At 39.3% G+C, this 15,447-nt stretch overlaps 1 protein-coding gene across 2 annotated transcripts in view; it reads right to left on the bottom strand.

Annotated features, from left to right (window-relative positions):
• Positions 1 to 584: 584 nt before the first annotated feature.
• Positions 585 to 15,447, bottom strand: part of LOC117415780 (PDZ and LIM domain protein 1-like) — a 52,000-nt gene continuing 37,137 nt past the window's right edge. The window contains exons 1-5 of one of the 2 annotated variants that reach the window (XM_034026574.3): positions 9,038 to 9,870; positions 5,823 to 6,152; positions 2,911 to 3,056; positions 2,361 to 2,478; positions 585 to 1,023 (exon numbers count right to left, since the gene is read on the bottom strand). In XM_034026574.3, the coding sequence (XP_033882465.1) occupies positions 837 to 1,023; positions 2,361 to 2,478; positions 2,911 to 3,056; positions 5,823 to 6,152; positions 9,038 to 9,177 (921 nt within the window). In that variant the 5' untranslated portion in view covers positions 9,178 to 9,870 and the 3' untranslated portion in view covers positions 585 to 836. Of the gene's footprint in view, positions 1,024 to 2,360; positions 2,479 to 2,910; positions 3,057 to 5,822; positions 6,153 to 9,037; positions 9,871 to 9,908; positions 10,109 to 15,447 lie in introns of those variants that run through there. The other variant, XM_034026573.3, reaches the window with a different exon arrangement.

Here is a 15,447-nt window from a genome sequence, read left to right as displayed (position 1 = left end):
CTACACCAGTGCACACACTTACAAAGGGCCCTCACACTATAAGCATTCGTGTTTTTAAAATTCAATTGATTTTGACTGTTTATAGTATTTGGTATCTGTTTAAATCTCAGAATACCAGCTATCAAAGTAAAAAGCAACACATCTGAGTAATGCGATTGTAACTAGAAATGTTTTTTCTTCAGAACAAAAAGGTGAACTTTCGACCGCACTGTTCCAGTAGGATTCTGGGAAGAATAAGTGCAATTTAATATTTAACGCATACAATATTTGCTAACAAAATTCAATATTGAAAAGGAAAAGTGACCACTCTTAGTATTTTATCTAATTTTATATCTTGCTTTTTACTGTTACAAAGACCTAGGCGGTCCTAATACATGCTTCCTGGTGTAATGCTGAATGGACTTTATAACTCAAATGCTGGGAAATATAAATAAAAAATCTACTTAAGAATGATAAAGGACTTGCAAGAATTTTTTTTTTTGCTAATGAGAGGTAAGACTTTTTTTTGGCTTCTTAGTTAAAGTTACATTTATTACATAATTTCATAACCTTTAACGCCATTTGAAAAAACAAAACAAAACAAAACATGTTGAGCAGTTTATTTTAGCGCACATTAATGATATGGGCCAGTTACTCAAACAAAAAGGAACAATAAACACGTCTGCAATCTTTAATACACAACCCAGTGCATTGATAAATCACTCCACAAAACAAGGAGGCCAATCAAAATCTCACACTTCAGTCAATTGTATATATTTTTTTAACTGAACTAAAAAGAGTAAATGCTCATTTTCCAATGTGACTTGCTTGTGTTCAGCAAGCTCAAGTGGGACAGTCTATTTTGGGAATACGGTGACTACGTCGTACCCCTCCGGAGGGGTGACTCGCTCCCTGGCGTGCTTCTCACAGTAGATCTTGTCTTCCACAAAGAAGTGTCCCTTCTGCTTCAGGTTAATGCCGCAGTCGGTACACATGTAGCACTCGGGGTGACGGAACTTGTCCCTCAGTTTAACCACCACCCCCCTTGAGAGAAAAATAAAACATGCCATCAATCAAAAGCAATATACAGCTGAATTAAAGCACGCAGCCAGCAAACCAAGTGATCATTTAGACCTCTCTCAAAATTAATTTACAGTAGATATCTTCAAATATTTACAGTAGATATCTTCAAATAACATATCTTCAAAATCATTGAAGTACATTTAAATTCATTTAGAGATATCTTTAAATATACTTTCAAAATAAGATACCTGCAATGCATTTTTAGATATCTTACATATAATATAAATTAATATCTCTTTAAATATATTTTGAGATACTGTAAAACTATAAATATTAACAACCAAAATATTTGGTGAATCACACCCATAAAACCTATTTTGCTCCAGAAATGTTGGTGACCTGTTGCAATATACAAAGTATGTATTTGTATGTATAAAATTGTTTTTTGTTTTTTTTCTTAGGCGAAAAACGCATAACAAAAGGCTTGCAAATATGTATGGCTTTACAATATCCTAAACACTTATTTTAAGATGTCTTTACAGCTTAATTTCATTTTGAGATATCTCAAATGAACTTCTTGTCTAACTCTAAGTACTGTACATCACCAATCCCCCTTCATCACAAATACATCAGTAAGAAATACCTCATAGAACAAAAGTATTATTTCTTACATCTACTAGGGGCTGTAGTGGGAGGGAAATGGTTATACCAGTACATGGAGGTTAGACATGATTCTGGGAGCTATATTGAGGCAACAAGATGCTTTAAAAAAGAGTTTGAAAAACAAGAACAATACATTAGGTCAAATGACTCCTGTATTTCTTACTCAAACAGTGTTTTAAAATGTATACTTTATCTACATTTCCCGAATATTTTTATTTTTTTTTTACTGTAAAACATATCATGTGAGATCTATATACTTCTCCACTGTTGTTTCTGCTCATTTAATTACTTACAAGGACTTACAAGGCAGACTAATGCATATCTTCAACCACAGGGGCTAGTTCTGAAAAGACTTTTTCTGATGTGGTTTTAGAAATTGCCACTAATTGCCACTAGAAGTACAACTGCAATTTCAACCCCCTCTTCAACAGCGACAACTGTAACTTAGTAAACAGAGAATCACATACACCAGCAGCCAATGTAAATTGTACAGGCATAAGATATATCTTTGATCAACCGGCACAAGAGCACTGTGTTCAACCCGGAAGTGGGCTGGGAAACCGTCATCAAAGCAAAACCAGCCTTGGCCCTAGATTCAATCAAAATCATTGCTATGGCAAAGCCATATACTTTGATTGAATTCAGGCCTTGGTTATTATAAACACACCGTTACAGTGAGCGTTCTGAACACTTACACAATGCCTGATCCACACTGGTTACAGATGGGCAGCTTTTCAATATGCCCAACAGTGGAACCTATCTTTGTTGCAGGTGCTCTTACACTTCTGAATCCCGATGGTTTATCCACATCCCCTAAAGTAAAATAAAACATTTTTGAAGACATCAAAACAGACTTCTATTCTAAACATTTGTCATTGAATTTGAGTTTCTTATAGTACGGTATTTCCTAATCCAGCACTATTGAGTGTTTAATAGTTATGGATGAAAAGTGATTAAACTGAGCTTCATTTAAGGGCTGCGATTTTTCTGTTTTTGTGCTTATTGTTTTTTATTTGTGGACACCCACAACTGTTTCGTTTCCATTTTTGTTAATTGCTATTCTCACTTTGTCAGAAGGCAGACCTTGCTGGCATGGGGAAAACATGCAGAAGCTTTAATGTTTATAAGTAAACTCAGAAGAGATTAACAAATAGTATGAAACTAAGGTTTCTCGCTTGTCATAATGAGTTTGGCCATAGCTCTACATGGCTTGTATATGGTACGAGGCGAGTGACAGGCTCATACCATCAGTCTCCAGGATCTCCTGCAGGACTTTGAAGGAGGCAGACTGTCTGGGAGGCTCCACAGGCTCCTGATTCTCCTGCAGCATTTTGTAAACCTCTGACTCGGTGTCTACTGCTAGTTTAGCCGTCGGTTTCTGGGATTCTATGCTGAAAATGCAATAAAACAGTTAAGAAGTCATTAAAAACAACTGACACGCTTCAGAAATGGAACATGTGAGTGGTACCAGCTCTTAAGGGTGGCAAAAACTTTCTCTTGCTTGCTCAAAGTGCTCATACAGTAGGTCCTCATCAAGACTGAAGTGTACAAATCAATTTTTAATGCATACAACAATACCGTACATACTGTATTCTGCACCATTAAAAGCAGTATTTGTGTCTTTACGGATGTGCTGCACAGTGCTTTATACTAAATGCAGAGCTGGATCGGGTACAAGGTTATTATGAAGGTTCTATTAAAGCTATCATATACTTGTATAAATGTGTTCCCACAACTCTTTATTTCTTTGATATCTTGATAACTGAGGACCGCAAGACTGTTTTGTGGTTGTGATTTAATTCTTGTCATGGTATTGATTGAATTGCAGTCCTAATATGAACAGCTGTGTGTAAATTATTCTGTATGTATACTAATCACATTGCCCTCGTGCTATACTGTATCTTCCATTAAACTAAACATGAATTCAGACTACCTTGTTTGGGCCACCCCTTAACGTACCAAGAATTGGCGAAGCTCAATAAACAATATCCATAAAGGGTAACCCTTGAGTAAACAATTACCTAAACCACCATGACACGCACGCTGCTGTTGAACTAGTAAAACATTCATCTTCATGTAAATGTTATACAGTAAGCCTCCAAACAGAATTCTTGACAGTTTTCGGATGCTCCACTGGATTACAGTATATCAGGCATGTTGGGGGGCTAATAAAATCCTTGTCCTTAATTTGAAGGTGGTCTCTATTGCCATGTGCCCTGAGAACAGACATCTAGTATCTCAAATAACAGGAGTGCTTTTTCAAGCTTTGGACAATATAGAGCTCCCTATACATCAGGGGTGTCCAATCACAGTCCTGGAGGGCCATTCCACTCCAGGTTTAACAGGTAAAATGATATCATTACCTACTTCAGTCTGGATGGAGATTGAATTGGTTCAATTACAAATTTTAAAACAGTGTTGAACAAAGACCATGAGTGGAAGGGCCAACTTTGGCCACCCCTGTTATACACACTAATCCTAACAGTATTTTGGAAGCAGGCAACCAAGGTTTATTTATTTATTTATTTTTTTAAAAGCTACAAGTCCTAGATGAAAGTGTGAATGGAGGAAGGGGGCCCCACGGTATCACTGCATTATACAGTTTTGTAAATACGGTTCAGAAGCTCACACAACCTGACTTTATAGACACAAACCTGCAAGCAGTAGTACCCAAACCTGCTGGTTCATTTAAGCTAGACTAAAACGGATAATTACTTTTTTTTTTTTTTTTAAAAGCAGTTTTTAATTTGAAATTTGTCAGTAAAATAAAAATATGAGGTCTTTTCACAATTGACTTCTGCAAGTACAGTGTGTATGACATGTTTCTAAAAGAGACTATTTGCCAATGGAGCTTACAGGGACAACAATGGGGCACATGTTTACATCTCAATGTCGGATAGGCTAGACCCATGCAACTTTCCTACCAGTGTGCTGCATCTCTGGCAAGTTTCAATGTGAACCGAAACATTATTCCTAGATCTCTAGAGTCCCTTAAAATATCAGTGGTTTAACTGTTTCAAATAAACTTCGTGTGCAAAAATTAAGACTTAATGCATGATTTTTTTTTCAATGCAAGATAAATTCAAGACATACTATCCATATCTGTGGAATTGCCATTTTCAATGTGTTCAGCTAAAGGAATCATTTATACCTTCTCAATTTGTAAAATATATATTTTTTCCACCAGCAATATTGCCTCTAGTGGTCCATTAGGGGTGTGCGCTGGCAGTTTTCTTCCCCCTCACTATTTGAATATGGGTCATTATGCTTGTGTCCCATATTAGAGATTAAAATACATTCATATTAAAAAAAAGAAAGTAAAAAAAGAAGTGTTTCATGAATGGGTGAAAAACAAAATAAAAAAAGACAGGATTGGTTAATTGTGTTTTTCAAAATATAATTATTTTGGTGTGAAATCATGCATTTTGCATTAAATATTACCTGGTGCATAATAATAATAATAATAATAATAATAATAATAATAATAATAATAATAATATTTTTTATTATTATTATTATAATCACAGTGTAGTGCCAACGTCAAGTAACACATTTGTTGCAGTGATGTGTGAAGCCAGTGTGGAAAACAGCATGTTTAAAAATATACAGTGGGCTTCTAAAATATTAGGACATTTTCAGGAGTGAAATATATCAACATCGTGGGCTGCATGGGCAAAGGAAAGAACAAACAATGGCTCCTTCTTGCAATGTTGTTTCTGGCTAATTTTATACATTTAGTTCTATTCCTCCAAGTAATTTTGATTCAGTGGCCCGCCCAGTAGGGCATAATAGTCCATCTAGATGGTAAATAGTGGTCACAGTGGCCCTGGATAAGAGACCCGGCAGGTACCAAGATGAGAGCTTCTCCTCACAACACCTCAGTCCTGACCTGAACACTCCCTGCCAGCCATTCAGTCCTGGGCCTCTCACGAGGAGACGAACAATTATGCCAAACTGTGTGGGGTTCATGGTGTGACGTGTATTACTGTAAATCAATGTATACTTCACCTGAAATGGTTTATGAACCCAGGATCTCTACCATACTAATAACTCCTAACACCTAATGCTGAAATACCTACTTGCCTAATATTTTGAAGCCTACTGCAACACAGTCCACACACACATACACATACATGCACACAATGATGTGCTGTTACCTGACGTGATCAGGGTTAACTGTGGAGATCTGGCCCTGTAACGTATCCATAATGTTGGCCTGTGAATAGAGCTGTAAAGGGGAGTTAAACTGCACGTGTAAGACTTTGAGTCCTGGCACCTCCACCTCCACGGGGCTGTTGGGGCAGTAGCGAGCCATCTGCTTCAGCTCTCCGGGGCCCACGCGCACCTGGCTGCTGATGGAAGACGTGCTGTGCCGTCTCTGCAGGACAGGAGGGGCGGAGAAGGAGGAGGAGGAGGAGGAGCATGGCTTGTGAGGAGCGTAAACAGAAGCAAAGGGAGCTTTGTACCCCCATGTGGGGGACAGAGGGCTGGAGAGGGCACAGGGTTATACAGGACAAGTTCAGAGGGAGTTCAGAATAAAGAAATTCAAAGCAAGCAAGCAAGCAACGGAAGGGAATTCATGAAGAGAACACAAAGAAATATTGTCAGTGGTTAACCACGTCATTAAAACAGCAGTTTGATAAGCTGAACAGTTTTATAAAATGGGCTTGCATGCCCATTACTCACGCAGAGGGAGAACACATGCTGTTGTTTTGTAGCTTATTTTTGATGGGGTGGACTGTAAGACAAAATAAGATGTGCAACTGCAAAGTCCATGCAAAGTTGCAGGCAAGTATTTCCCAAGATATAGCTTTAAATAGCTCAGCCAGCCAAGTGTCAGTACCTTCTTATTATTTTTCTTCATAAATGATTGTTCCCTATTACAAAACTATTTGCATTTGCCCATTGCAATTTACTGAACATGTTCCATGATATTAACCTTATAAGAAGAAAGGAGTGTGTACAATAAAATGTGTGTTATTCATTAGTCTTTTACTGAGGAATGATTACGAATTCATCATGACTACATTTCCCCAGTGTTTGCTACAGCAGGGGTTCTCAACATTTTTGCTTCAATGTGAAACGTGTTGCTGGTGCTGAGCAACAATTCTATCAAGACGTGAAGATATCTTTATCAAGCACACACGTCATGGTCAATGTTCATCCTGGCTCTGTACTTTGTTTTCATCGATGTCATGGCTGAAAATCTGGTTTTGCATAAGTAGGTTGTACTGAATGGGACACGTTCAATGCTACAGAAAAAGCAGCGCTGTATTCATCGGAGCACTCACACCAAAATGTCTCCAGCTGTATTTCACTGAACTTGGTTCTGAGGGAGCTGTCTGACGAAATGTCAATGAGCTCTTCCAATAGCTTTGATGGGACAGAGTGTGGCAGTTTAGCTTCAATATTCTCACTAATGGGGTTTGTAGTGGCTTGTTCCGTCATGAGTTCAGGAAAGTAAGTATTACATTTGTTGAGTAGACCAGACAGATGCGCCAAAGTTTGATTACGTCAAAGTCAATGTTTCATTCCTGAATGAATGTAAGAGCTCAAACATATCAATAGCCCCCCCCCCCCCCCCACCACAGACATGAACTTTCCAGTGTTGTTGTTTCCTTTTGAATGTGTAAATTCTTTCACGCTGGGCAATAAAATGCACAGCAAGCCTTGCATAGTTTTATTCCGTTTTTTCATTTCACTGAACATGTCTGCGAGGTAACCCAGTTTTGCCAGCCAGCCACACGTCATCTTTCAGCACTTCAGCAAGTTCGGGATTCTTATCAGCCAAGAAAGTACTTAACTCTTTCTTGAGATTAAATATACGGGTAAGCATTCTGGCTCAAAATAGCCATCTCATCTCTGTATACATGAGCAAGGAATGGTGCTCTGCACCCACTTCCTCACAAAGTGCAGCAAAACACCTGGAGTCTGCTCTGGATTTAATAAAATTAATGAGTGTTACTGCTGTGTTCAGAACACTGAAGACCTGGGTCAATATTTTTCACACCAAGTGTTTCTCGGTGTAAAAAGCAATGTGTTCAAATAGCATGAAGTGCAGCGGCTTTTATTTTTTGCACAATACCAGAATGCTTTCCGGTCATTGCTGTGGCTCCATCAGTGCAGACCCCAATGCAATTAGTCCAGCTGATTTCTGGTTAAGTCATAAAACCATCTAACAGTTTGAAAATACCGTTTGACTTTGTTGTTGTCTTGAGCTCCTTGCAAAACAAAGTCCTCCTTTAATTTTATTCCCTTATTCCACATATACAGAGTAAATGGGACATTTTAGAAATGCCTGTGGATTCATCGAGTTGTTTTGCAAAATCATTGTCACGCAGCCGACCAATGCACTGAAAAAATATGTCTTCTGACATAAAAGCGATCCGTCGTTTGACAGTGTCATCTGACATTGGTATTTTCCTTGGCCTTCTGCTCTCCAAACATTTCCTTTACAATTTCAATGGCACACAGCATTATCAACTCCTCAGCAATTATATGCAATATTTTTGCTTTAGCAATTTTCTGCGCCACTATGTGCAATGAAACTACAAGCTTTTTATCCGCGGTAGTTGTGTATTTCATTACAGCTTTAGTACCAAGCATTTCCGTAGCCTTTCGATCAAAAAATGAATGCTGCTTGTTTTTATATATTTTATGCTTGGTAATTAAATGTCTCTGACAGTACTTGTGCACAAAATTACACACTGCGGTTGAGGTATAGCTCCACTTCCAGTACAAATAAAACCAAAATTCAAGTAGCTATCTTCATATTTCTTAATTTTGCAGGGTTAATAACAGCTTTATGTTTTTTACTCACAACACCACTTCTGAAGGAAGTTCTGTATCATCATTCTGTGGGTTTTGTTGTTTTGATGCTGATGGTCGAATAAAAAATGTATCCATATCTGGTATTTATTTTGTGTGTTTCCAATGATTTTTCCTCTGCTTTGTAATCGGTCGTGCTCCAGAACGTGTTATTTAACCTGAGAATGCGTTAATTTCTGTGCATGCTTATGACTTGCTGAAGCCAATAGGTTTCAGCGTGTCATAAGCATGCAGGGAAAATAACACATTCTCTGGTTTATTTTTGGAGGACCCCTTGAAACCTCCTCCAAGCCCCCTAGGGGGCCGCGGACCCCCGGTTGAAAACTCCTGTGCTAGAGTATTCACATATTTGTCCCACATTTGTCCCAGCACTAGCGGAAGGTACCAAGTTTAAAATGAAAACTGTGCACTAAAATGTGTTCTAAAAGCAAGCAACTGTACAACCTCAATCAACAGCATGCCTTGTGTGACAGATTTAGACTGACTGACAGACAGTGAGAAAGGATGCATTAGAGGAGAGCACTGAGAAGAAGAGTAGAAGCACCTGCTTTGATATGAAGATGTTTTTAAGGGCTGGTGGGTCAGACTGAAAGCACGTTGGAAATGGGTGGGTCTCTGGGGGACAAAGAAACAGGCAGTGTTACTGGGACAGGCCCCTGTCTGGAAGGAACACAGACAGGCCATTCAATGCTGGAAATCCCTGTGACTTCAAGTGTAGGCCAGCAGTAGGCCACAAACTACTGCAAAGAACACTAAGTGTAGCACAGGGCTGTCACCTACCTGTTCACCTGACAAACTACAGCAAAGAACACTAAGTGTAGCACAGGGCTGTCACCTACCTGTTCACCTGACAAACTACAGCAAAGAACACTAAGTGTAGCACAGGGCTGTCACCTACCTGTTCACCTGACAAACTAAGGCAAGGAACACTAAGCGTAGCTCAGGGCTGTCACCTACCTGTTCATCTGACGAGTGGCAAACAGCTCCTTGGCAATGATGAGGGATGAAGCTCATTCAATTTCAATACTTTAAAGCAGTAAAGAAAGTGAACAGGTTTTTAACTAGATATTATATATAACTTGCCTTTACATTTTTTTGTATCAACTGCTGTGCAGATACTGTGCACTTTTTGCTTCTGATGCAACAGAAGCTAATGGCACGGGAGGAGTTAAGGTATCAAAGCTGGCTCAACTTCATCCCAACCACAGACTTTTCAAACATTAGGGAGGAATTTGATTCAGCATATGTCTGTATTAGGTGCTTTCAAATTACCCTGTACATGAATATGCAACTTTCCAATCCTGAAATATAATTGTCAAGATTAAAACAATACATATAAACACATAATAACAGTACAAAACCCAATTCTGTGAGGCTATAATGCAGTGTTCAGGAAGGCTGTATGCTGGACTTACATTTTGCTTGGCTCCGGTGGGCTGGTCTTGGACTCCAGCGTGCTGTTGAAGTTCTGAATGTTCTCGCTGGAGTACAGGCCTGCTGGGTTGTTGTACTGATTTGTCACTACTTTGGAGCCAGTGCTGGGAGAAGTGGCAGCAGCTCCAGGAGAAAACGGCATAGCACTCCGGTTGTGAGCGCTCCCTATGAGCTTCACCTCCTGCATGCAAGGGGGGCAAAGGATAATGAGACGTGGCCACATGCACGCGTGACAGCAACAGCCATGTAGCATGCAGCACTACCAAACCCTCTGGATGTTGGCCACAATGTGATCTTTCAGGGTGTATCAGCCAAGGCCCAGCTCTCATTAGCATAACAATATATTGTTATTTAATCTCTGATCTTTTTACCCTCATGGAGCCAATTGTTACTGCTACAGCATTATACGTTGACTTCCTGTGTTACAGTTATTAGAACCCTACCTACACCTTACACAGGAAGTATGAGAAGGTGGGGTACAGTTGTCTGGAACACAGGAAGTGCATAGTGAAATTAAGCTTTCCATTGCAGGGTGGTGGCAGGATAAATGTGCTATTTCAATTTAGTCAAAAGTGGAAAACTAAAAAGCAGCAAGTTGTGAGTGGTAAGAAAATGTTCTTTTACAATGTTTTTACAATCTTGGCTATTAGTTCTAAATAAAAGTAAGTATTCCTTGCTACTGTACATATAAGGCTCTATTCAAAAAGCTTTAACTCAGGAGTTCTGCATAAAATGAAGTTTGCTATTCCTGAAACAGGTCTGGACTATTGGTTGTTTCGTTAACAACAGTTTCAGGAATATCAAATTTAATTTTAAATAAAAAAACAGACATGTTATAAAACCTGCCTTAACTCACTTTTTGCACATCTCTGTTATGTAGGACTGTAGATTTTGAGATCCTAGGAGTCTCTCTAATGCTTAGCAAAAAAAAAAAAAAAAAAAACACACAGCATTTGCAAGTTAGCAGGGAGCTGTGTCTGCATGTTTATTATTGCAAAGATTCTCACATTGTTTTTCAAGGTTTCAAATTGTAGGCCTGGTCCATAACATTTAGCAAGGGCTTTAGCAACCAGCTAACTCTCTTGTAATATGCTTAAAAATACTAGCAACCAAAACATCTTTTCATTTTCCTTTTCCAATTTTGAAATTTGCTACATAAAATTCCAATACGTTTTAGCTGCTAGATGCCTGTTTGTAACTAAAATGTAAAACCTTCTCTCAAAACATGTTAAGTTGTTGCTGTTAGTGCATTGCAAATTTGTTCCTGATCATTTTGTTTAGTGTATATGCTTTGTGTGCCTTCTTACAGATAGCTTGTGCAGCTGTGCAGAAGTGGCAAATTCCCGCAGCCCAGCAGAAAGCAGGGGCCAGTGATGATGATGGCTCAAAGAGTGGAATCAAACCTTACACGCCTACCTCTCATCATGGGAATGTACACCATTAGAATCACCGTACCTTGAATACTGCATTGGCCTAATGTGCGAGTACAGACAAATGGGACCCCAAATAGTTCTATATACACTCACCCAGACAGATCTGATCCTTCACTGCAGTGATTAAGACAGAAACAGTCAACTACAACAACACATCAGATATGATCATGAATATTCATCAGAGGTAAGAGTACTCCAACAGGAGTACTGTGCATCCACAGTATATACAAGTAAACATGGAGTGTGATATATCTAGGTTGATGCCCCAATAAATAGCTTGTGCTAATGATCCATCTTCAATAAGCATGTCTATGAAAAGTTGTGACGGTTGGCGGTTCCTACAGAACAGTATCCTAATCCCTGACACTAAACAATGACTACATCAGCCCCGTGCACACATACACACACACAAAAAAAAGACCTATTCCAGTTTAGCAAAACGAGTGGTGATCAGAACCCCTAAATGATAACTCACTTTGTTAATAGTTAGTTAAACATAGGTCATCATAGCACCTCATTTCTTTTCATTTACGTCAAATAATATCAATAATATCCAAAATGGTAATTCTCAAGTATCACCAAACAAAAACAAGCTAGCTCCGCCGAGTTCCTAACTAAACAAAACAAAATATCAAGTTGCAGCAGCTGCTAGATGAAACAAAACAACTGACAGCGTCACGTCTATGCAGGTCGTTTTGTTTACATTAATGCGCTGCTCCTCTTTCTTTTAGTTAGTCAGACTCCAGACAGGTAACTGTGGCAGGTCAGGGCCCTGCTTGTAAATAGTGTTTGTGTATTGGTGGTGGTGGTTGGCAGGGATGGGGTTAATTCCTGTCCCTGCCAAATATATGTGAGAATGTGGCTGTTCCCAAATTAGATAATTGGTGCTAATTGGGAACAGCCACATTATATAAAAAAGGAGCTTATTAGGAGAGAGGTTTTTGCTGCCACATGGAGAGAGACAAACGCTCCTGTGTTTAAAATAAAACTCACTGTGATGGTGGAAGACTTGAGTGACTTGATTTTCTTTTGTGGATGTCTGTGTTTGTGACTTGTTTTGTTTGACCTTTTTATTTTGCTCTGTGAGCAGTGCTTTGATTTGCTTTTGTTTAATAAATGCACACCCCAGTGCTTAAACCAGCAGTTACTGTCTCAGAGTCTCAATAACCTTTTGCCATCCTAGCACAGTAACTTTTTCAGTTTGTTCTTGGTTTAAATTCAGCAGTCTCCCCTGTGTTATCCAACAGATGATGGCCAAGTTTGCCTACACCCTGCATTTTTAAAACAAGGGTGCAATGTAAGTACTAAACCCTTAAAGGTATAGGCAGCCCTTAGGCCTGCCACAAAGCATATGCAACAATGTAAGGGGACAATTGGACCATATCTACATGTTGTAATTTAACACATGAAGACAATATTCATAAAGCAATTGACAATGCACAGGATACGTTCATTATATATGGGTTCTGGTGGGAAAAGGTTAACTAAACTGGAGTAACACTAGCTTCTTAGTGTACGTTGCACTTTATATATCTGTAATAAACTTTATCTTTATGATAAGATTTCTTCTGTAACAATACTGCTTCTGTTCAGGCGACTGCCAATTTAACACAAACTCGCTGAAAACCTGGCAGACTAGTGCAGCCAGAGGAGGCTAAGGATGTAATCTAGAACTATATGTATAGTTACAGAAGCCACACAGGAATTATAAAAAGGTTTTTCTTGTACAAACAATTTATCAGGAATAATAAAGCAACAACCTTCTGAAGTAATTAAACTCTACTTCCACAACTGTACTGCACCTTTAATGAAAACCAGCCTTTGCTTGTGGACTTGCTCAAGCCAATTCCCACAGTGTATCTTGAGAAATAGCTGACTTCAGTCTTACAGCATTCCTTGGACATGCGGTAATGAGAACCGAAACAGGTCCATTTTTTTTTTTTTTTAAAGAATACCATTTGGTATTAATTGAGGTTTCCTAGCTCAGAAAATTAAAAACACCTACCAACTTAAATAGGTTGTCCCATTCCTGACCTGTATTAAGTTTTATATAAAACTGACTGTTGCAAGTCAGTATCAGTCACAATAGGCAAGACAGCAGGTCAGACTTTGAGAGATGGGCTGATGGTATGTTTCACAAGAAATGGTATTAAACGTGCAGACTCAAAAGGGCTTGTGATTCATTCATTTATTTCATTTATTTCTTAGCAGACGTCCTTATCCAGGGCGACTTACAATTGTTAGCAGATATCACATTATTTTTACATACAATACCCATTTTTATAGTTGGGTTTTTATTAGAGCAATGTAGGTAAAGTACCTTGCTCAAGGGTACAGCAGCAGTGTCCCCACCGGGGATTGAACCCACAACCCTCCGGTCATGAGTCCAGAGCCCTAACCACTACTCCACACTGCTGCCCTAATGGGGTGTAGGGTCCCCACACATCTGCTGGCTTAGTAGAAGGCGAATATACTGGGACACACTGCAAGTAATGCACATTGATGTGTAGTTTGTCTGTGTGTGCTCTGCCTACCTGCCATAGGAAGGGCTTCTATATGACAGGTAGCCACTTGGTCTAGGTGGCAGGATCACTTGCTGTGTCTATATCCACTTAATGTCTATATCCACTAAATACATTAAGGAAACATATACATGGTCAATGCACCACAAGTTTTGTTTTCTGTTTAAAAAGTTTTTCTTTTCCTTTTTGTTGTGTGACAAAGTAAAGGAGCGATGAAATTAAAATACTCATGTTCCTTTCTACTTGTCCTTTTACAGGACCATTCTGCAGAACAGACCAGACACCTACCACTGAGGAATGGTCATGCTTCCATCCCAAACAATTTAAACACGTTGACAAATCAATGATGTCCTGGCTGATCGTGGTGACTACTTATGCTGTGTTACGGAAGATATTTGATAATATTTTGCCTTTGTATTTTATTGTACCGTAGGTCAGCATATTGTTAATTATTACAGTCTATTGGCTACGCACATCTGCTTCTTTTTAAATCTTTATTGTTTGATGACATGCAAGTCCTTGAACACACCCAGAGGTGTGCGATTCTATGCCCCGTCTCCTAGGAAACATACTTCCTAAATATAAACAATGATGTAATCTATGGCTTCAAGACAAAGAATCCTTTGTTTGTACAGTATTTGCACAGCCTTCACTCATATAACTGAATCAAATGAATGCGGTGTGTGACAGAAATACAATGAGTTCTGGTGATAAATCTTCCTCCCGACCTGTGAGGGCGCTAAAGAACGGGAGGAGAAGTATCTGGAAGGGCTGGCCTGACAGTTCGTTTCCGGGACCGGGAAGTGGGTCAGCCTGGAAGGAAGCGAGACTCTGTTGTAAGACCGTATTGATTTGACAGGTAAACGAGGGGCAGCTGCAAGTGATAAGGCAGCTGCAACCGTTTACCTAGATATCATGCGGGATTACATATAGGGGCCAGGGTAACGCTGTTCTTTTCCTTCGTTTGGGTTAAGCCAAGGACCGAGAAGGACGGTATAGAGTGAAGTGCTGTATTACTCTGTAAAGAGTTGAGTGTGTGTGTGTTTTTGTTTGTTTATTGCTGTAAAATAACTGTCTGTGTTTTTGAAACCACCAGACAGCTAAAGCACATCCGGAGCTGTCGCCTTGGGCCAGCACAAGCCGGATCACCAACTCACAACTGTCACCGAATAAAAAGTGTATTCACTCACCACCAGCACGACTGCACGCACCCGAGACGGGTGAACGTGTTTTTGTTTCTTTATTTCAGGACTGTAACCTGTCGTTTTCATCCCCGCGCTCTACACATCGTTGTGTATTGCCGGGGCTTATTATTTACGGTCGCTAGACCAGGATTTAAAATAAATAAAAACATTTGTCACTGGATTACCGTTGTCTGCCTGTCACTCCTGCACTGCATCACCGCTACACCTGTTCCCCTTACTAACCACTTTGCCACAGGTGCAAAAAAGGTTTCGTTTTAAGGCAAGATAACAGGAAGTAGGCCAAAAGTTTTGTATCCTCCTATAGAATTAACAAATTGTGCATCGTAAAGTTGAATGAAACCTGCTGAATAATGTTACATT

The sequence above is a fragment of the Acipenser ruthenus genome, chromosome 7 (assembly GCF_902713425.1).
Source record: "Acipenser ruthenus chromosome 7, fAciRut3.2 maternal haplotype, whole genome shotgun sequence".
Classification (NCBI taxonomy): Eukaryota; Metazoa; Chordata; class Actinopteri; order Acipenseriformes; family Acipenseridae; genus Acipenser; species Acipenser ruthenus.
This window is presented reverse-complemented; position numbering and strand designations above follow the sequence as displayed.